At 45.5% G+C, this 21,706-nt stretch overlaps 1 protein-coding gene across 3 annotated transcripts; it reads left to right on the top strand.

The window, feature by feature from the left end:
* Window positions 1–452: 452 nt before the first annotated feature.
* On the top strand, window positions 453–21,427 carry FEV (FEV transcription factor, ETS family member). Of its 3 annotated transcripts, none has more exons than XR_014490662.1 (4): window positions 453–568; window positions 6,221–6,299; window positions 8,140–8,214; window positions 19,265–19,427. XR_014490662.1 is itself a non-coding variant. In XM_083348109.1 (3 exons), exons 1-3 carry the CDS (start codon window positions 7,659–7,661, stop codon window positions 19,765–19,767), a joined length of 627 nt encoding a protein of 208 aa, XP_083204235.1. In that variant the 5' UTR covers window positions 7,636–7,658; the 3' UTR covers window positions 19,768–21,427. The 3 variants fall into 3 exon arrangements, 1 of the variants encoding a protein (XP_083204235.1); XR_014490663.1 differs by lacking the exon at window positions 19,265–19,427 and adding an exon at window positions 11,985–12,207; XM_083348109.1 differs by lacking the exons at window positions 453–568; window positions 6,221–6,299 and adding an exon at window positions 7,636–7,707 and having other exon boundaries at window positions 19,265–21,427.
* Window positions 21,428–21,706: the final 279 nt, after the last annotated feature.

Here is a 21,706-nt window from a genome sequence, read left to right as displayed (position 1 = left end):
CACCATTCCAAAGACAATCACTACGTTTGTGAAGATCCTAAATTCTTTAATGCATGGATTTATCTTGCTGTATGCAAAATGATTATTGTGCAAAGTGGTGGTCAGTTCTGGCATCCGGTAAATGGCACAAGACTACAGAAACACTGTAGGGGCAGTGCACTTTTTAAAGGAAAATATTATCGAATAACACTTCTGAGAAGCCTCCCTGCCCTTAGCAGTGACCCACCAAAGTAGTTTACCTAGCTTCCTGGCAATGTGATATTTGGGGTCTGGCTCAGCTAGTCTCTTTTTGTTTGTCACCCAGCCTCTGAAACCCAAACAGATGGCTGCCTCCTCCTCCTCCTCCTCTGTATTGTTTGCCACAGTCTACTTTGAGGCTGTTCCTTTCCAGTCTCCAATGAGGAAGTGCTGGCTGCAGGCCTCTCCCTTTGCACAAACATTCCTCCACACCTCCAGCCTCCTAACCAGAGCTCTGAGGTCTACCCTCCCTTCCCTTTCCAAACAGGTAGCAAAACTGCAACTCTCTCAGCCAGGGCCACGTCAGCTTCTGTCCTCAGCAGTCCTACAGGTAAGCAGAAACAAGATATGTGGTGGATTGTGCTATGGGCATATGCTCCAATGCCTGATGCATCAGAGAAGGGAAGAGAGTTTTCAAAAGTATTTCTTGCTTCAAGAGTAGCGCAGGTGTACCAGATTGCTTTATTCTGGTGAGAAAGGGCTGGTCAGCTGATAGCGAAAACTCTTTCAGCTAAGGGGAGCTATACTTACAGCCAAAGTGGTTTAATCTTTCATTTTTGATGGGTACATAGAGGTGAAGCGCTAGTTCCATTTCTAATTATATCGGAGAGTAATAGATTATGGCTTTATTGATCTGAACAGAAAAAAGTTCATAAGCTGTGCAATTTATCTTGCTTATCTCTGGGTGGACTAAATTCACCTTCCTGTCTTCCAGTGCCTCATTTCTGGAAGCTGGAATTTATCTTGCCTCTCTACCTCATTTGCCCCCCCATCCCCAAATCTCCACATCACTCCCAGCTGTAATCCTAATCTCCAGCCTAATGGGGGTTTGGGTCAAAACAAAGTGCCCCCCCCATGTTAAGATTTTAGAAAGTTTTTTTTTTACTACAAAGACTGACATATCCCAGGGCTCTTTCTATAGTTCAGTTTCATTTCCAGGTTTTTCCAGCACGTGGTTTAGGGCCAAATATATCAGAAGTGAAGTGGAGCACAAAAGCAGAATTCCCATGTTAAAGAGACTCCTTAAGTCTGCAGAAGCAAAATCCAATTGTTAAAAATAACATGCATTTGATTTGGCTTCGGGGGCTTAAGACTTTATCTTGATGTTGTTGTTGTTGTTGTTAGTTGCGAAGTCGTGTCCGACCCATTGCGACCCTATGGACAATGTTCCTCCAGGCCTTCCTGTCCTCTACCATCTTCTGGAGTCCATTTAAGCTCACGCCTACTGCTTCAGTGACTCCATCCAGCCACCTCATTCTCTGTCGTCCCCTTCTTCTCTTGCCCTCAATCTTTCCCAGCATTAGGCTCTTCTCCAGTGAGTCCTTCCTTCTCATTAGGTGGTCAAAGTATTTGAGTTTTAGCTTCAGGATCTGGCCTTCTAAAAAGCAGTCAGGGTTGATCTCCTCTAGGACTGACCGGTTTGATCGCCTTGCAGTCCAAGGGACTCGCAGGAGTCTTCTCCAGCACCATAGTTCAAAGGCTTCAATTCTTTGGCGCTCAGCCTTTCTTATGGTCCAGCTTTCACTGCCATACATTGCAACTGGGAAGACCACAGCCTTGACTATACGCTGCTTTATTCATAAGGCTGCATGGTTTTAAGAAGGTGGTGGTAAGTATCTTTTTCCTAACTTCTTCTTTGCCCACCCTGCCTACTCCGATCAATGAAAATGGTTTGTTCCAAATCTCTATATTACCCCTCCATTTCCTGTGCATTTCAAGGGTGCAGAAAGAGCGGGTGGTTCTTCACCCTTCAAAGTATCTGCCTCTGAACTAAGTGCAAAGAAGGGGAATCTGTGATCTTCCAGATGTTGCTGTCAGCATTCCTTGTATCAGCCACACTGGCTGGATCTAGGATTCTGCACCTCTCTCAGGGAGCAGCTGAGACCTCCTGGGCTTCACGCGCGGATCTTGACGATGCATTGGCTGCCTGTTCTGCAAATTAAACAGCTCTCCCAGACAGAGAAGCCCTTTGATAGCCACTCCGTATTTCCACTGCTGGCTCAGGACAGCGTTTCTCCAGAGACCACACAGGAAGCTTCGGGGAGCAAAAGCTCTTTCTGATCACGACTGCTCTGTGCCGTAGGCCTGCCTGTGCTGGGCTTGTTTTCAGTTGCCTGCGGCTGGCTACTAGAACCCAGGCAGCTAAAGCAAGTCCGGGGCATGAAAGGTGAATCAGCAGAAGTGCACCTGCCACTTGTTAAGTATAAGGAGAAGCCTTCCAAACGCTGGGACAGATCAGAAGCACTCTGCAATAGTGACAGCCGCAAAAAAAAAAGGATATTCGACATTTCTTCAGTAAATGTTCCCACTTCTTATACTGGACTTCGGGAGTTATCCCATTTCCTTCAGCTTTTGGGAGTTTGGTTAATGGTGTTTAAGGCCCTACATGGCAGGGGTCCGGAGTACCTTAGGGATCACCTGCTGCCGGCATCAACTTCCCTCCGCCCTGTGCGTTCCCACAGAGAGGGCCTCCTCAGGGTGCCACCGGTCAGAGAATGTCGATTGGTGGCCCCCAGGGGGAGGTCCTTCTCTGTGGGCGCCCCGGAGCTATGGAATCGGCTGCCGGTTGAGCTCCGGATGGTGCCCGACCTTCGCTCCTTCCGTCGCGATCTGAAGACATTCTTATTTGAACAAGCCGGCCTGGCCTGATGGGGGATGGGTTGGGTTTTACGGTCATTTTTAATATTTGTATTTACTGTTTTTAGTCGGGCATATGTTTAATTTTCTTTTAACTTTTGTATTTTTGTATTTTTTATATTTGCCCTGTTCACCGCCCTGAGTCCCTCGGGAGAAGGGCGGTATATAAATAAAATTATTATTATTATTATTATTATTATTATTATTATTATTATTATTATTATTATTATTATTATTATTATTATTTAGTAGGTACTGCCTCAGGCAAGTCTTCCTTTCAAGGCTGAAAGGAAATAGCCAGTTTGGTTTTGTAAGATGGTTAAAAAAAGAAAGAGTTCAGGAAGCAGAGAGCTTCTCTTCCAAACCATCCCCCCATCAGTCCTAATCTTGATATTTAGAAAGTGCCAGAGGCAAAGTGCCAAAGGCTGAGTGATACAGCAAGGGCACTAATGATATGAAAACCAACTGGGTTTCAACACTTAACCCCAGACGCTCCCAAGTGTTTATTTTTCTACTAAAGCTCACTGTAAACTGTGTTTGCAAGAAAAGTACAGCCTATTTATTTATTTACCTTAGAACAGGGGTCTCCAACCTTGGCAACTTTAAGACTGGTGGACTTCAAAGCTGGCTGAGGAATTCTGGGAGTTGAAGTCCACCAGTCTTAAAGTTGCCAAGGTTGAGGGCCCTTTCTCCTGGAAATCCAGTCTCTAGTCTCGCTTTGTTCTTTCTTGCTATTTTTAAGAAGGAAGAACCATAAGGAAGGAATGGGGGGAACAGGCTGTTCTCAAGATGCAGGCCCAGTGTCCCATTCCAGGTCCAACTCCCTGAACTCAACTCAGTGCTGGTCAGCTGATCTTCAGTGTCTCTGGCTTTTGGCTGCTATTGCTAAATGCCAAGCCAGCCTATAATGTCTCCTTCATTTGTGATTCAGTCACAGGTGAATGGACCAGCCTGGCATGTATTACTACTACCTGGCTGTGTCCAGAAAAAAGGGATGGCCTTTTCTTAAATGTGCCCAGCTGGGTTTCTGGTGTGGCATCAGATGAGGCTCCAGGCCAGGCATGGAGGTGTGATTGTCAACCAAAAGTCCCTTAAGGTTTTCAGAGGTACTGCTCCACAGATTGCTAGGTGTGAGACTCTGTTCATTAAGTTCGGCTCTATGGACTGGTCAGCTTTTTACTCTTGTAGCAGCTTCCCTACTGCACAGCAACCTCCCTGCCTGAGCTGCTTGTCTGCATTGCTGCATTAGCTCTCCAGATTATGGTTCTGGAAGATGTCAATCTGCCTTCTCTGGGAATTGGGTCAGATGAAGCTCAGGAGTTCATGACTACCACGACAGCCAGGAGCCTAGCCAGGTTATCCAGAGCTCAACACGAAACCGTGATCACACACCTGATCTGTTTTCCTGGCAAAGCACTGACAGTGTGATCTGGAATTGAGAAATGTCTTGTGTCCTCCTAATCCTGGTCAGATCATGTCCTGATTACCCTGGATTCTCTAGCACCACTTTCCACCACAGGAAGGCTGGACCTATTAGATCATCTTCTCTGATGGGTTTCAGAGGGAATTGGGGACTGTTCACTCTGCTGTACACTCCATTTGGGATCTTGACGAGGCTTTGGATTGGATCGCGCCTATGTGACCTCCCCCCTCTCGTGGATCCCATCACTCTTCTTGATTTACTGAAGCACTGAGGGAGATGAAACAGGGGAAGAGACATCTAGAATGTTGCTGCGGTTCAGTGTAGAACAAACTCAATTAAACACGGGTTAGAGACGCTACCGCATGGCAGTGAGGGCAGTGAAGTCACAATACTTCTCCACCCTTATTGCATCCGTAGATAGTTATTTCACCACCCTGTTTTAAATAATCTGTGCCCTCTTGGGTAGAGGTACCTCAGAGACCCCTCTGGAGACTCATGCAGAAGAATTTGCTATGCATTTGTTGATCAAAATGGCTACAATTCATTCACTGTTGGATGCTGGCCATGTTGTAGTTCCCAGGGTAGAGTCTTGCCCTGTTATGGGGGAATGAACCTGTTGGGCCTAAGGAAGTGGTCAGGGTGCTCTTTAGATTCATGCCCCTCCTGGCTAATTAAAGTTGTATGGGAAGCAAGGGATGTCATGTGAGTTGGTTCTAGCAGTGGTAAATTCTGCCTTGGGTGAGGGGGCCATTCCTTTGCCTCTCAAAGAAGTGTTGGTTTGCACTTTCCTCAAGAAAACATCACTGGGCCCACCAGACTGGACAATTTTCATGAAGTATTTAACCTCCCCTTTTTAGACAAGATGGTAGAAAAGGTGATTGTGCAATAGCTTCAGAGGTGCCAGGATGAAGTAGATTATTTGGACCCCTTTCACTCAAGTTTCAGGCTTGGGTGATGGATAGAATCAGTATTGGTTGTGCTTCTTATCGGTATTGGCAAGAGCACAATGGAGATAGTGTATTCATCCTAGCTCTGTTTGACCTCTCATTGGCCTTTGATACCATCAATCATGATATTCTTCTGGACCAATTCTGAGGATTGGTATTTGTATGTGTGTGTGTTTTTGAGAGAGAGGGGGGGAGGGAGGGAGGGAGAGAGAGAGAGAGATGGGGTATCTTATGGGGTGTCCACATTGTTTGTACTGTAATCTAAAGCTCTCTTAGCTTTTTATAGTAATATTAATTTTTGTATTTCCTGAATGTTTTTAAAATTGGTTTTTGGTTTGTTTATATGCATCCAGAGTCATATCATATGAAATGGGTGGCCATATGAATGTAATAAATACATACATACATACATACATACATACATACATAAAGCATTTTCTGCATATTTACAGGGAAGAGAAATCCCTTGAATCCCTCTTATCAGCAGTCTATGTTGCAGGATTTGGAAGCCTGTGTGAGCACCCAGCTGAACAAAGCCATTGATCCATATTATCAGTAAAGGAAGTGCATCCATAATTACTGTAAATCATGCAGTCATCTTATTTACCAGGTGTCATAAACACAACCCACAGGGATAAGGGGAGAAGAGGAAAGCATCAGATTTTTGGCCACCCCTGAAGTGCCACTCCCCTCCGCTCCCCTCTGCTCCCCTCCTTCCCCTCCCCTCCCCTCCCGAAACCCATCCTTTTCTACTGCTGCCACCTGCTCTCTTGATCACAAAATGTACCTCACTTTTCCCACAAGCAGCCACTAGATGTCTCTGCTGTGTAGAGATGCAAATTTAAAATAATCAAAGTTTGGTGAACAAGATGAGGTGATCCAAGCACCTAGGGGGGGTGGGAGGTAGGATAAAGTTTTAATAATATATTTTTAAATATTTTTTTAAATCCACTCTCTTGTCTGTGTTTTAACACAGGGATTAGGTGAAACCTATGGAATCAGTTTGTGGATCTAAATAAATGCTATTGCATCATTGGCAAAAATTGCAGTTTATTGTAAGTATGGGCGAGATCACAGAATAACACAGGCTTAGTTTATAAAATAATCCTTGCATTTCAAAAAGCTTCTTTTTCATAAAAATGTTCTGAAAAAACACTGTGCAAATTAACACAATGCTATCCTTCTACATCTGTTTCCAGTAGGACATCAAATGGAACTCACAGTAACCCACTATTATGAGTCAGGAACAATGCTATGCTACAGTTGGCAAACCGCTTCTGAAAAACCTTGTTAAGAAAACTGCAGAGGCTTCTCCAGATAGCCTGGAGCCGAAGAAGAAGAAAAATCTCTACAGTGCTCAGCTGAGCTACTCTTATTATTGCCATTTCTCACTAGGCTTTGAATGACAATTACACCGTTTTAGAACCTTATTTATTTATTTATTTATTTATTTGGTTATTTATTTATTTATTTGGTTATTTATTTATTTATTTATTTGGTTATTTATTTATTTATTTATTTATTTATTTATTTATTTATTTGGTTATTTGGTTATTTATTTATTTATTTATTTATTTATTTATTTATTTGGTTATTTGGTTATTTGGTTATTTATTTATTTATTTATTTGGTTGGTTGGTTGGTTGGTTTGTTGGTTGGTTGGTTTATATACCGCCCTACTCCCAAAGGACTCAGGGCGGTTTACAAGGCAAAATGTAGAAAAATTGTTGAATGAAAAAGTTCAGGCCGAGAGGCTCGATTCTCCAGCCGGCTGGTGCCACTGTTGGAGTCTTCGGCCTGGTTTCCACCACCACCAACCACCACCACCATCCCGCCCCCTTGCCGCCCTCTCCACGACCGCCCAAGCTGCATCTCTTCTCTCGGCCCGCGTGGAGCCGCCGGATCCCAGTCCCTCAGCCGAGATTAGCGCGCTTGTTGGCTGAGAGGCGCTGGAGCAGAAGCACCGCCGGAGCCGAGCGGGCCTCGCCAGGTCAGGCAGGCAGGCAGGCAGGCAGGCGCGGCCTGTTTGCAAAGAGTTAAGGAGGCGGAAAACGCGGCGGCCGCGGCTGCCTCTCTCCATAGAAACGGCGATCTTTAACGGGGGGGGGGGGGGGGAGGAAAACTTTATTAAAGTCTGATGGGCCGATAAGCGCCCGCGCCGCGCCTTTTAATTAAAGCGCAGAGGAAATTGCAGGCGCGCGCCCCTCGCGCGTTGCCAGGCTACCGCTTCCACCCCCCCCCCACCGCCCCATCTGGCCCCTCCTCTCCTCTCCCCCCCCTCCCGAACCTGCGCTCGGCCTCCGCGGGTGGCGGCGACGGCAATCCATAATAATAACAACCGCAGCCGCAGCCACCCTCTTGCCGGCCGAAGGCCATAATACCCCCCTCGGGCGCGGGGTGCGCGCAGAGCTGCCATGAGACGCGGCGCGGCCCGGACCCTGCTGCTCAACATGTACCTGCCAGGTAGGGCAGACGCGGGCTCGGCCGCCCAGCCGCTCCAACCTCTTCCCGGGCCTGGCTTGGCTGCTTTGCTGCCGAGGGAATCGGACCCCTTTTCTCTTCCCCCTGCCCCAGATTGTCTCTTTGCTACCCGGGAGGCGCTGCCTTCCCTCTTTAAAGCGGCCCCGACGGCTGCCGTCGGAAGTCGGATTTCCTTTTTCCTGGACGCGTTTCCTGGCTTCCGAGCGGCTAGGCGAGGAGGCGGGGGAGCGGCAGAGGCGGGCGGCGGGGGGGACGAGGAAGAAGGCGAGGCTCCTTCGGGGAACGGCGTGTTTTTGTTTTTTTTCTCTCCCGACAAAAGGGTGAGCTGTGCCGAAGCTGCGGGCGGGGGAATCGGCTCCGATTTGGGGTTTTGCGCTCCTCGCCTCTCCCCGACCTCTTCCTCTTTTCCTGCAGATCCGGTTGGGGAAACTTTGTTCAAAGAAGGCAAAAACCAGACGTGGGGCTCGCTGGGGCCAGGAGTTCAGAAAGGTAAGCCCGGGTGACCCGGAGCAGGGCGGAAATCGGGCTTTAAGAACTGGCTGATCCCCAAGGGCTTCGTTTTAAGGGTAGATGCCCGCTCTAAACGATAGGTCTCGGTTGTCCCCGTTGGCCGGAGTCCCACTTTGCGGGGTTGTGAGGGAGCAGCGCTTCTCAGGGGTGAAAGAGGCGCATCGGGCAGCTTTCTCCCTTGGTCCGCGGAGGCAGTTTATTTCGCTTTCGGTGGTCATCGGAAGGGGCATGGAGATGCGAAAGGGGTCAGCTGCACCGGTCGCGAAGGGCAGCTAAGCCAAAACGCGCCAATGGCGAAGTCTGATCCGGGAGAGAGAAGGTCTGATTCTTAACAAGAGACGCGTTGGAGCTACAACGAGTTCCACGTCCGCGGTTAACTATTCCCGACGCGAAACCCCAATGAGTTGGAACTATCTGACTTCTAACGCCCTCCCTGCTCGCAAGGCTGGCGTTTATTTGTTTTAACCTAAGCCCGGCTCCGAAAGCGCCTCCGACTCCGTTACAGATTTGAGCCATCTAACCCCTATGTTGAATACTCGAGTTATTGAATTAACCTACTTTCAATAGCCTGTTCTCCCAAAACAAACAAACCAGGTCCAACACTGATCAAGCTCAGCGTTCTTCTTCCTGCAGCCGCGAAGTCTCTAACCCGTCGGGTAAAGTGTATTGTGAGAACCCATCTGCAGGCGGACTGGCAGAGTCTGTCTTAATCCTCCCTTTAGATGCTGATGCTTGAACCTGATAGGCTTTTTTTCGGTCACCCCTCGCCTTTGAAAGAGGATGTGATTCCTCTGAACCACCCCTTATCGCTGCATGAGAGATATATAGTTTGTCGGTGGAGTCAATGATCCAATAAATGGAACTAAGAAGCAAACCAGGCTTGTGGACGAAGTCTTGGGGTTCTTTTGTTAGCTGATTAATTTTACCGTTTTAAGTGAGAGTATCCATCTATCGGATTGCCTTAAATTCTGAGCCGTACTTTGGATTGCCGACGTTTTTATGCATAAAGTGCCCATTGTCCTCCTCCTCTAATACTATAAAGACCGCACCCAGGTTTTCGCTCCAAAGAGCTGCTTTGGAGAGAAGCTGCCTCTGTTTGAAGGGAAACTGCTTCCACTTTGCTCAGAAGTTCACTACTTGGTATCCTTCGCTTCTCTAACTCTTTGTTTTGGATGCAGAAAAGCACATTCATCGTCCACCCTGTCCTGAAGCCTCTGCTGCTGCGCTCGCAGGGGCAAGCAAGGAAGCGTCCTCCAGAGAGAAAACCCGCCCGCTCATCTTATGCCTTTGGGTAGGACGTGAAACAGAACAGCACAGCTGAAGCCTAAAAGAGATGGTGCCAGGCCGGTGAATGCTTGCAAGGGGGCTTTTGTCTCCCTTTTCCCTTAAGCTCCAAACTTTAGGGGCGCTTTGCAAACCTGTCCCCCCACACGAGGTTCGCAGGTCCGTAATCTTCTTTGCAAGTGGTGCAAAGGTGTTTGGACAAATTTGACTGGGGATGGGGTTGCGTTGGCCGACTGGTTAATTTATTTTCCAAGAACAAAAGATGCCCCCCCTTCTTTATAGGAGCACGTCTTTCCTCCCTTCCCCTCCCTTCCTACATTATATTTGGAGGCTTCTTCCCCTACCCTAATTATGGAAGGGTGTAGGACACCCACCCATATCCTTTACCTGAACTGGTAGATACAGCCAAGGTGGAAAATATTTCTAACCCATTCTGATTGGATGAAATTAGGGCTGAATTTTAAATAGTCCTAGACATAATAATATGCAGTTCAATGAATTATGAAAGCCGCCTGGGACTGAAATACGAACGCAATCTGGAATTAGGAGAAATGGTTTTTTTAAAAATAGTTTTGAATATTGCAATGCAAGGATGACTATTTCAAAAAGTCACAGCAATACGGACATGGCCGTTCCTTTGAAGAGAGATTGTATCCAGCGGAACACCAAACTAACTTGACTTTATTTGTGTCCCTATCGTTTTCTGCGCTGGCGTGCCCACACCCATACATTTACCTGCATTACTCCCACCTTGACGCAAAGCAAAGGAACAATCTCATCTAATCGAGCCAGAGCACTTAATGCTGATGTACTTTCAGCTTTCGTTTTATTTTTAATGTAGTCCTTGGAAATTTGCACCACAGTAACTCTGGTGACTTTTCGAAAGGCTATTTTCTTGCTAGAGGGGGGAACATCTCTCTCTCTGAAAATAATGCCAGTTTGGGGGAGATCGGATTGCTTACAAATAAATAAATAAAAACGCTCGGGGTTCCCAAAACCACGTCTTCTGCTTTGATGAGGTTCCTTAACGGGAGTCTCTGATTCAACGGGTCCGGTGCTTCGCATTAGCGCTTACAACAGACTACAGTATTCACTTGGAAATATAAATTCCCTTAAGGGGGTTGAGAAAAATCAGCTTCTCTTGGAACGCCTCCCTCCCCCCCCCCCTCTGGGGGACTAAATGCCTTTTTAACTTGTCTGCCTAAGAGTGGGTGGGCTATGTACCCAGCGAAGATTCTTGTGGCTTCTCAAAGACATCTCGTGCTCTTGCTCACCTTTCTCATCAGGGGAATACATTTCGGAGAGGACAATATTACGCATGGGGGATGGGGTGAGGGATGGACAGGAAGAGGAGAATAATGGGGAAAGGATTGCTGAGAGAGTCATCCGCCACTGGGCGTGACCCAGCCATTGAACTGCTAAACTGGACAGAAGATAGGAAACCGGGGTCTGTATTTGGAATGGGCGAGGATCTTTACTTCCTTGCGCTGTGAACCTCGAGCGCTCCTGCAAAGATACATGGGCTGAATTTTAAAGTGCCCCAAGACTCTCTAAGGCTATCCCGGGTTTCCTTCGTGAGCTGCCGACGAGGCCAGATCGCAAGCGACGGCCCCGCAAAAGTATGAAAGGGCGTCGAAAACTCCTCCCCTTCGTTTCGCGGGTTTCCTACCGAATCGCGGAGCAAATGCACCCGGGTCAAGCGCTGGCGCAGGAACCAGACCAGCCCCAGCCAGCATCCCCGCTTGGATGGCTTTGCTCCCTGCCTTTACTCATCCCTGACCGAAATAGCTCCCCCGAGCCGCCGGCAACCATGCGTCTTTTGCATCCGAAGAAGCAGCAAGCAAGTTCCTTTCGCGGGGGGGGGGGGGTGTCCTGCATCGAACGCGACTTTTTCCGTTTGTAGATGTTTTATACACATTCCCAAAATCGGCCGAAACGATTTCCCCCTAACCGCGAAAGCAATTAGTGCAGGTTCGCATCCCACCAGGCTCAAGGTTGACTCAGCCTTCCATCCTTCCGAGGGAGGTAAAATGAGGACCCAGATTGTTGGGGGCAATTAAGCTGACTTTGTAATAATGCCGCTTGGGGTGTGTGTGAAAGCCCTAATAAGCAGGCATATACATAGAATGAAGGCTACTGCTAAGCTTGTAAGCCGCCCTGAGTCTTCGGAGAAGGGCGGGATATAAATGGAATTAAAATAAAAAAAGAGGAAGATTTAGTGGCGCCAAGGCTGGTCGGCTCGTGATGCCGAGGAAAAAGCTTCGTGTGAACGGGCCAGCCCCTCTCTCGCCGAGGAAGAAGGCCCCGCAGCTTCCAGCGGGACGGATTCCCACGCATCCAGCTAGCCTGGGAATTTTTTTTTTTTTTTTTGGCCTCGGGAAGTGGGGAGGAGGCGACACCCGGAAAGTGCCAGGCGACTGCTGGGAGAAAGTTGAAATTTGCTTTTGTTTTACTGGCTCCTCCAGGGACAAGGCCTCCTCCAAGCTAACACCTGGCTGACCCTCAGGAATCCTTCGAGTCCGAAGACCTGGAAGAGAGGAAACGGACAGCCCCGCTAGAACTACCGCCAATATCCCGACAGAAGCTCACAACAGGGTGGAAAAGAGACCTACGCTCTGAATAATGCGCTTGGGCTCGCGACGCGCTGCCGTCTTTTTCCTTCTTGATCTAGCTCAAGGGTAGGCAACCTCGGCTCTTTTATGACTCATGGACTTCAACTCCCAGAATTCCTGAGCCAGCTGGCTCAGGAATTCTGGGAGTTGAAGTCCATGAGTCATAAAAGAGCCGAGGTTGCCTACCCCTGATCTAGTTGATGTCCGAACCCGTGAACGGGCAGGTTGCTTTGTTCATCAAGGGGCGCCTGGATCTGGGCTGATTCGAGGCTCAGGACTCCTTTGGCTAGATCTGGGTTTTTTTCTTTCTCTCTTTTAAGTGAGGAAAGAGGAAGCACACAGCACCCTTGAGTGGACTAACAAACACACGCTTGGCTAAGGCAGGGGTCTGCAACCTTGACAACTTTAAGACTTGTAGTAGCAGTAGCAGTAGCAATAATAATAATAATAATAATAATAATAATAATAATAATAATAATAATAATAATAATAATAATAATAATAATGATGATGATGATGATGATGATGATGATGATGGAAGGGACCTTGGAGGTCATCCAGTCCAACCCCCTGCTCAGGCAGGAAACTCTATACCATTTCAGACAAGTGGCTGTCCAGTCTCTTCTGGAGGCAGGATGTTCCACTGATTAATTGCTCTAACTGTCAGGAAATTTCTCCTTAGTTCAACTCCCTCTTCTTTGTGGCCACCCCTGAGGTATTGGAAGACTGCTATCATGTCACCCGTCGTCCAGAAGTCTTAAAGTTGTCAAGGTTGCAGACCCCTGGGCTAAGGAAACCAGCCCAAGTATTTCAACACCTGAACCTCTCTTAAGGTTTAAGTCCCTGGAATGCAGCCAGCTGGCTTTTGAGAAGACTCCTGTGGGACCTGTCTGTTACTTTACTGTATTTTTGAAGCAAAGTCAAAGCTGAAGATTATGTCGCCTCTAAATAGGAACAATGCCTACCTACAAGTAATGGAAAGCAGAAGAGGTGCAACGCTTTTTATATAGATAAAATGGTAGGACTTGTTTAAATTCATTGAAATAGTGACTTAGCCCAGAACAAGCTAAGATTTCAGCCAGCTTCAAGAGAAGGAGGTCTTTCCAAGGCTTCTTCCAGCAGACTTGGGGGCTGCAGATGGAGCTGCTGCAACTGTTCCACACCAGCATTTTCCCCAAAGGGCTGTGACAATGACAACTGCGGCTGTCCCGAAGATGCAGGCTGCCTCCCTCCCTGAACAGAACAAGGTGTTGGGCCCAGCCTTTTCCACCCCAACTTTCACTTAACCAACTTTAAATGGGGAAGGCTCCGGAGGGATCTTTTCCTAGCCAGTGGCACTTTGAGATAAGCCACACTGAAGGCCCCTTGTCCCAACAAGCCAAAGAAAGCAATGGCCCACTACATGAGAAGGATGGGATTTGTAGTCCAATGCATCAGGGAGACCCCGGCTTGGAAAAAGTCTGGTGACTGCATTGGTTCCTCAAGAGAGCTGGTTGTTCTTCAAAAGTAGAGGAGAGGTAGTCATTCTGAAAGGGCAGCTCTTTCCTTCCTACATCTTAGGGTTGGTTTGCACAAGCAAATGAGGGGTTTGCAGCAGAGGTCCCATCCAACATTCCTCTCTTTTATTTATTTATGGCGAAGAGTTGTATGCAACTAACCCACAGATCAGAAGTGAAAAGGTGGCTCATCCTGATGTAGTACTTCCATTATTGTTATTGGTACAAGGAAGTTTAAAAGATGCCCATCCCCTCAGATGGTAAAGGCCATTGTCTCTTTTACCATCCACTGTGAAATCCCATCTCCTCACATCAAGCCTCAGGCCCCAAACATCCTTGTTTAGATTTGAATTAAGAATGGAAACCGTAAGTCCTTTGGGAGAAGGGCGGTATAGAAAATAAATAAATAAATAAATAAATAAATAAATAAATAAATAAATAAATAAATAAATGCCCTCCATTAAAATTCACACCATTTCAAAACACTCCTGGTGAAAATTGCTGGTTTAAAGGGTGAGTTAACCCACCATCACCCCTTACTCCTATAAGCTGTGGCAATGAAGTTTCAAGTGATCTGTAATCCAGCCCTAGAAAAATTAAGCCAAAAGGCAATCCAACTTCCATACTTAGACACCAGCAGGATTGGATTAATCACATTTATAAATACTTAGCTTCCCCAATGCCTCTTGGCAGTGAGCTCTTTCATTTTCTTTCCCTTGGTACCTAAACTCCTTTTCTTCCATGGCTGGGGTAAAAAAAAATATTGATTATTTAGTTTGGTTAACAAGATTTTGGCTTGATTTGATGGGATTTTTGTTTTTATCCTTACTCGGGATAAGCCTTAACATTTCTCATTTAACAATGAATGTTATTAGTTATTTGTATTAATGACTTACATCTAATATTCTCATATATTTCTTCAGAAGGAACTCAATGGAACGTGCTTCTGAGCAGTGCTAGTGAGACACTGGTTTTACTTCTTAGTTATTTGGAACATTAATTTATCTGAAAATAAGTAGACACTGTTTTGAATAAAAGTGTATAGGGCAGCAATAATAAATTACTAGGCTATTTCTAACTATAGAACAGTTTTATATATTTAGGTAAAAAAAATATTTCCTAGATAGGCAAGGTAATGGCATAATGCTGCATTATCAAGAATTCAGCTTGTTGCATATATATAGACAGACAGACAGACACACACACACACACACAGAGAGAGAGAGAGAGAGAGAGAGAGAGAGAGAGAGAGAGAGAGAGAGAGAGAGAGATCTCACAGACTGGCACAGTTCATTTTAGGAACAGCATGATAAGGCTCCCTGGTATTGTTGTAAACTCCTATTCTCCTTTGACCTCTTACAGCAAATATTCTAATCCTAGAAATGCTGGTTTGTGACCGTAATACAAATTATTAGTATTCCAGTCCTAGAAAGAAAACAGAACTTTATCAAACAATTTCTAACTGAATAATTTTGCTAAGAACTGGCATCCCCTCAAGTATCCAACATGAAGGAGAAGAACAGAACCTACTCTGGTTTTTATTTTGCAAATGCTTACAATTGTCAGTGCCTCCCACCTACAAATGGGTCTTAATGTTTGGAGATTGCATCCAAAAAATATTGTAATTCCCATTATTTGAGCAGGTCACCTCCTACTTGCTGAATATCACAGCTAAATGGGACTGGGCCTATAAGTTAGAGAAAGAAAAATCCTGGAAGCAGATAATTGTAAACCATGTTCTTATTGTAGATAGATAGATAGATAGATAGATAGATAGATAGATAGATAGATAGATAGATAGATAGATAGATGGATGGATGGATGGATGGATGGATGGATGGATGGATGGATGGATAGATAGATAGATAGATAGATAGATAGATAGATAGATAGATAGATAGATAGATAGATAGATAGATGGATAGAGATATATAGAGATAGACAGACAGACAGACCATAAATATATATTCACATCATATGTCACCATGTTCAGTCCCTAGTTATCTCATGTAAAGCTAAGCAGGATCAATCCTATCAAGACTCAATGCTGGAAGGTAGATTAGGAAGAAAACTCCCCAGAAACCCCACATAGTAATAGCAAACTACTTGGTGATTATTTCCACCCTCAAAAGGTACAACAAAATGTACCTTTGTACATTTTGTGTCAGTAGCTTTGTACATTTTGTCAGTACCTTTGTACATTTTGTGTCAGCCGTTTCTCTCGCCATTAAGGAACGCTTCTGAAGTGATGCTTCTTCTGAGAAGAAAAAAAACATGTGATTGTAGCAAAACCAGAAAAATGTTAGACAGACCCAGGTTTCAAAACCAGACTGTTACTAATCAACTTAACCTTCTCCACATCTTCCATGTGTGGTGAGGCTGCACGCCTTTTTAAAAAGTAGATGTTCCAATAGGAAAAGGGGAGAGGGAATTCCCAATTCCAGTGGAGAACTCCTCTAGGTTGCATGGACTGCATGAAAAAGAGTGCAGGATATGAACCCCTTGTACTATTGCTGCTAATCAGGATAGCAGAGCTGAAGGCTACAAGAATAATCATCTTCCCTGGTAATGCGGTTCTGGCCCTCGTATAGTTCCGTCTTATGTTAATAAAATGTCAGCAGCCGAACTAGAATAGAGAGTCACTCTCCACTTGAGTTTTGGAATAACTGTTGTGGAAAATCCAGAAGAACAGAGCAAAACCCATGTGAGGATGAGAAACCATGTTTATTGCAGCAAATGAGCCTTGGTGGAGCAGTGGGCTAATGCCTCCTTAAGTAACACCAGCTGCCTGCAATTAGTGCAGGTTCGCATCCCACCAGGCTCAAGGTTGACTCAGCCTTCCATCCTTCCGAGGTAGGTAAAATGAGGACCCAGATTGTTGGGGGCAATAAGCTGACTTTGTAATAATGCCGCTTGGGGGGGGGCGAAAGCCCTAATAAGCAGGCATATACTTAGAATGAAGGCTATTGCTAAGCCCATTGACTTGTGCTTCTTAGATTGTAAGCCGCCCTGAGTCTTCGGAGAAGGGCGGGATATAAATGGGATTTAAAAAAAAATCATTACAAGGAAGAAAAACTCTGAACAATGGGTTTACTGAAACCGGCAGAATGCATCCAATGATAAGAACTCTCAGGGAAGCTTTTAAAAAACAATGCCTCCATAGAGGGCCATGTGTTTCATTGCTTTTAGCTCTGGAGTGAATTTGCTGGCATCTCCCCACCCTCCTGTTAGTCGCGTTGCATCTCTTTCACCTGCTCTTCACTGTGAAATGACTGGCGTATCTAATTTCATGATAATTGCAATCTATGTCCTAATATTAAAATCTTTTAAAGCTACTATTAGCTGCCTTAAAAATTTGCCAAAATAGTAAGAAAGGATATAAATTAAACTGTTAAATAATAAATTATAGCATAATTCCTTCTGTGAAACTGTTAATGCTTTGTAAAAAGTTGGGTGCCATTTCAAGACATCAAAAATAAAAATTATAAACAAATGGAATAATCCTATTCAAAATGTGAGGTAGAAATTAGAATAATCAAATTAAATCCTAGTTAGATGTTTAATCATCGTAGCCTGTTGGAACATAGCACTGCCTTAATCCTACAATGCCCACTGAAATTAGAATAAATTATTTTAAATTAATTTAGTGCAGTTCAGCAGAAATCACGTGCTTTGCATACAGAAAGTCTCAGGTTCAAATCTCAACATTGTTGGGAGAAGTCTGTGCTATCTGTTGGTTTTCAGACAGAGGTCTGCCAGGAGTCTTATGTATTAGCACAGTATTGTAGTATTGCAGTACAGTATTGTATGTAATAAAAGTGCAGTGTGCAGAGGTTGGTGTAATATGTGAGTGTGCTGAATGAAAATCAGATACTTAATTCCCATATTAAAATAATCTCAAAGCTATAATGGGGAAACCTGATTTTGGGAATCCAAAGGGAGAGTAGAAGTTTACACATGCAAACATATATATTAGCACAGAGGTCATCAACCTTTCTCGGTTGGTGGACCGGAAGGAAAGGGAAGCAGTTTATATGTGCATACAGGGCCACGAGCATGCACGTGATGCAAACGGGGTGGGGCTAGCACTTGCTTGATACTCACTAGCTCGGTCCTGTTCTTGCCTGCCACAGCGCTGTCCATTTTTGCGCCCCTAGCATGGTGTCGGTGTCCTGTTCCTCCCGAAATGCAGCAGTGTCCCATTTTCATGCCCTCCAGCATGGCAGTGTCCCGTGGCAAGGCAGTGTCCCATTTTTGGGCCCGCAGCGCAGTGGCAGCATCCCATTTCTCTCCCCCTCCAGGTGCAACGGCATCCTATTTTTGCACCCCGCAGTGTGGTGGCAGCCTGTTTTTGCGTGCCACAATTGTGGCACTACAGTGAGTGGGGATGTGCTGTGGCCAACACTTTGGGGACCCCTGTATTAGCAGGTGGGAGTTGTGGCTAGGGTATCCTTTGTGCACCTTTGTATCGTGCATCAGTTGCACTCATTCCTGGCCTGCTCACAGTCACTTATGCCCCCCCCCATCTAGATTACTGCAATGCACTCTACATGGGGTTGCCCTTGAAGAATATTTGGGAACTTCAACTGGTGCAGAATAGCACAGGTAGTAAATGGTGTCTGTTGTTCCACACATGTAACACCACTGCTTCATGAGCTGCATTGGTTGTCAGTGTGTTTCTGAGTGCAATTTAAATGTTGGTTGTCACCTTTAAAGCCCTTTGTGACTTGGAACTGAGTTATCTGAGATATTATCGTCTCCCAGGTTTCTTTTCATCCAGTCTGGTCCACTAGGATGGGCATGCTTGGATCCTATCAGCCAAGGAAGGTCAGCTGGCAAGGAACTGGAGTTATGCCCTTCCTGCTATTGCTTCTTCCCCTTGGAATATCCTTCCTCCTGAGATTAATTGGTTGTCACCCTGATGGCCATCCATAAGGCCCTGAAGACCTGGTTATGTACCCAGGCATGGGATCCTGAGTATATTAATAGCCTTGTTCAGTGGTGGGATTCAAATATATGAACAACCAGTTCTCTGCATGGATGCCGCTTCCGGAAGTCCATTCTGGCCTTGGGCAACAAAAAATTAGCTACCGGTTTTCCCAAACTGGTGTGAACTGGCCGAATCCCACCACTGGCCTTGTTTCCCAGTTTGCTTTTTGAGGGGTGGTGGTGGTGTAGTGTGTTTGTATTTAGTTTAAGTTGATTTTCTGATGGTTCACTGTCCAGAGTCGCTTGTCTGAGAGGGCAGCCATAGATAGGCAATAAATAAAATGCATAAATGAACAGACACTGTAGGAGGAGAACCAGGTTAGCAAAGTATGGTAGCAAAGTTTACATGAGCAACTGCAGCTCAGGAAAGCTGATGCCTTTTCATGGAACTTGTAGGTCAGAAAAGGTGCTGACAGGTTCGCCCTGAGCTTTTGCACCCATGAGGACACCACAAATGGAGATGGGTTCTAGAATTTGTTGCTTTCGCCAGTAAGTGCCCCCATGTCTTGTTCTGGCTGTCAACCTCGATAAGCCAGACGTGCAGCAAAGTGGTCAGACTCTATTTGGTTCTTGTATTCATTGGGGAGTGTGGGAAGGGCAAAGGGGGAGTTGGAGCTTCTCTAACCCTCTCCTCTGTTGGCTTTACAGGCAGTGGGCAAATCCAGCTATGGCAATTCCTCCTGGAGCTGCTTTCGGACCGGGCCAACCTCAACTGCATTGCCTGGGAGGGCACCAACGGCGAATTCAAACTGCTTGATCCTGATGAGGTGGCTCGGCGCTGGGGCGAGCGCAAGAGCAAACCTAACATGAACTATGACAAGTTGAGCAGGGCCCTGCGCTACTATTACGACAAGAACATCATGACCAAGGTTCATGGCAAGCGCTACGCCTACAAGTTTGACTTCCAAGGCTTGGCCCAGGTCTGCCAGCCAGCCACACCTGACCACACCTTGTACAAATTCCAGGCACCCCTTCCCTTCTCTGGCATCTCCAAACTCAACTTCATGGCTTCAGGAGTGACCCCAGCCAGTTTCTCTTACTGGCCAGGCTCTGCCCCTGCCCTGTACCCCAGCCATGGTTTGCAGGCTTCAACGCCCTTCAGCACCATGGCAACATCTCACATCAACAATATGAACAGCCATTACCACTAGACTTCATGTGGTTGCATGGGGTATGGTGAGGAACTGGGAGAATAAAGTTTGACCCCTAAATTTCAGCCTAAGATATTTGCAGTGCAGAGAAAGGAATATTTATCAGGTTCTACCCACTGTGCTAAAACACAAGGTGGTTTGTCTGATTTTGGTTTCATGTAATACATGAAACCAGCTAGTTATGGTTTGTGCCATAGCACAGTGTATCAATCCAGCCACTCCAACCCAGTCAATAACTACAGCGAAACAGGCCATGGGTTAGGCGGAGGGCTGGATCTAGCTATTTTGTAAAGTGGAAAGAGAAACTTTATTGAGACAGGCTGGATCTTAGCACAGGAACTGGGTCCATCCAGAGCCATTTTGGAATGGAGTCTCACCCCAAATGAATCCATATTTTCCAGGGAACATTTAAGTAATTTCCCTATTTTTTCCATTTACTAAAACCCACAATACATTGGAATGATTCTGAAACTGTCTTGTACTTGGAACTTTTGGAACTGTGAAAATTTGTACAGCCCCTCCCTCCTTGTTACATACATGTGATCACACATCCTAAGAGACTGATGGAGAAGCATTAGTACCAGCAAGGTACTTTACTCTGAGACAGGTTGGTGACAGTGATATCTATTTAGCCTGGGTAAAATGGGCAAAGCTATCTCTTAACATGCTATAATCCACACAGATAATACACAGTACTTACTCTCAGTCGAGCATATACCATAACATGGCTTTCAACTGAATCAGAGCAAGAGATCTACCAAACATCGGTCTGGAGGTCAAGATCTTCTTACAAAATTCAAATTAGATGAATTTTTTTGATTTTCTCAACCCAGCTCAAATTCTAAACATTAACCGGTTCTCTAGGGCCTGCAGCTGTGTAGAATGGAAGAACATGCCCTACATCAGGGGTGCCAAACTGCCGGTTGCATCATGCAGAGGCCGTGCCCACCCCAGCTCCGGCAATGCAAAAAACGTCGCGATATGTTGTGACACATCATGTGATGTGGCGAGTTTTGACACCTGTGCCCTACGTGGTTATAACTAGAATGATCTACCTTCCTGCTCAACAAACAAACAAAAGTTGTCCTATTAAACAGGGTGCTTTCCCACGTGGGACTTCATGGGAGTTTATTTAATAAAAAAAATACTCCTACATTGGCAAGAATGTCCATTTGCATTATAAACATCTTGCCTTTGCTTTTTGTCCTAAATGAATCTCAGTCAGAAATTTGAAAGGGTTAGACAGCTTCAAGTATGGAAAGGTTGGTGGTTGGCAATTTCCTATCAGATCCCAAAAAGTCAAATTAAGGCTCCCGGTTCATCACATGTTCATTTTTTAAAAAACGCTAGAGATATGATTTCCCCCCCCCCTAAATTGATCCGGTTCCTTGGACATTATTATTCAAACTGTGATCTTGCTGTTGCTTTTTTGCCTTCTGGCTTTGGATTATGACCTTCCCCTTCATAACACCATCTCCACTGCTTCCATTCTTAGTTTGATGGGCATTTACATATTCACACTGTTGATGTAAGATAAAAACACTGTTCCAGGTTTCTCTCTCTGTGTGTGTATATATATATATTTATGTGTTGGATGGTTGAGGAGAAATTACATTAAAAGATCTACTCTGAATCATTTGGAGATTAAATTGCAACCATACCCATGAATTTACACAGTACCTGTCATTCCTTTAAAAAAACACACCACTCAATTCTAAACAGGCAGAACGCTAGTGATTATTTTTTATACAGTATATATAAATAACACCAGTGTGATATTAAATGCAGGTCAAGAGAACAGAAGAATTCTCTTTGTGAATGCCTGCCCCCACCCACCATTCCCCAGGGCAAAATAGTACGGGATGTAAGTCCCACTCCCATGAATGAAATTACATTTATTTCTGCTTTGGTTTTGCTTGATCCTACTGTGCCACCTGCA

The sequence above is a fragment of the Vipera ursinii genome (assembly GCF_947247035.1).
Source record: "Vipera ursinii genome assembly, chromosome: 1".
In the NCBI taxonomy this organism is placed as follows: Eukaryota; Metazoa; Chordata; class Lepidosauria; order Squamata; family Viperidae; genus Vipera; species Vipera ursinii.
The sequence above is the reverse complement of the archived record's forward strand: the minus strand, read 5'-3'. Positions and strand labels throughout refer to the sequence as shown.

Excerpts from the sequence above, each read along its gene's own strand:
- FEV (XM_083348109.1), top strand. The coding sequence starts at position 7,659 with ATGAGACGCGGCGCGGCCCGGACCCTGCTGCTCAACATGTACCTGCCA. Across the intron at positions 7,708-8,139 it reads GCTCAACATGTACCTGCCAG|ATCCGGTTGGGGAAACTTTG; the intron begins GTAGGGCAGACG and ends CTTTTCCTGCAG. Across the intron at positions 8,215-19,264 it reads GGGGCCAGGAGTTCAGAAAG|GCAGTGGGCAAATCCAGCTA; the intron begins GTAAGCCCGGGT and ends TTGGCTTTACAG.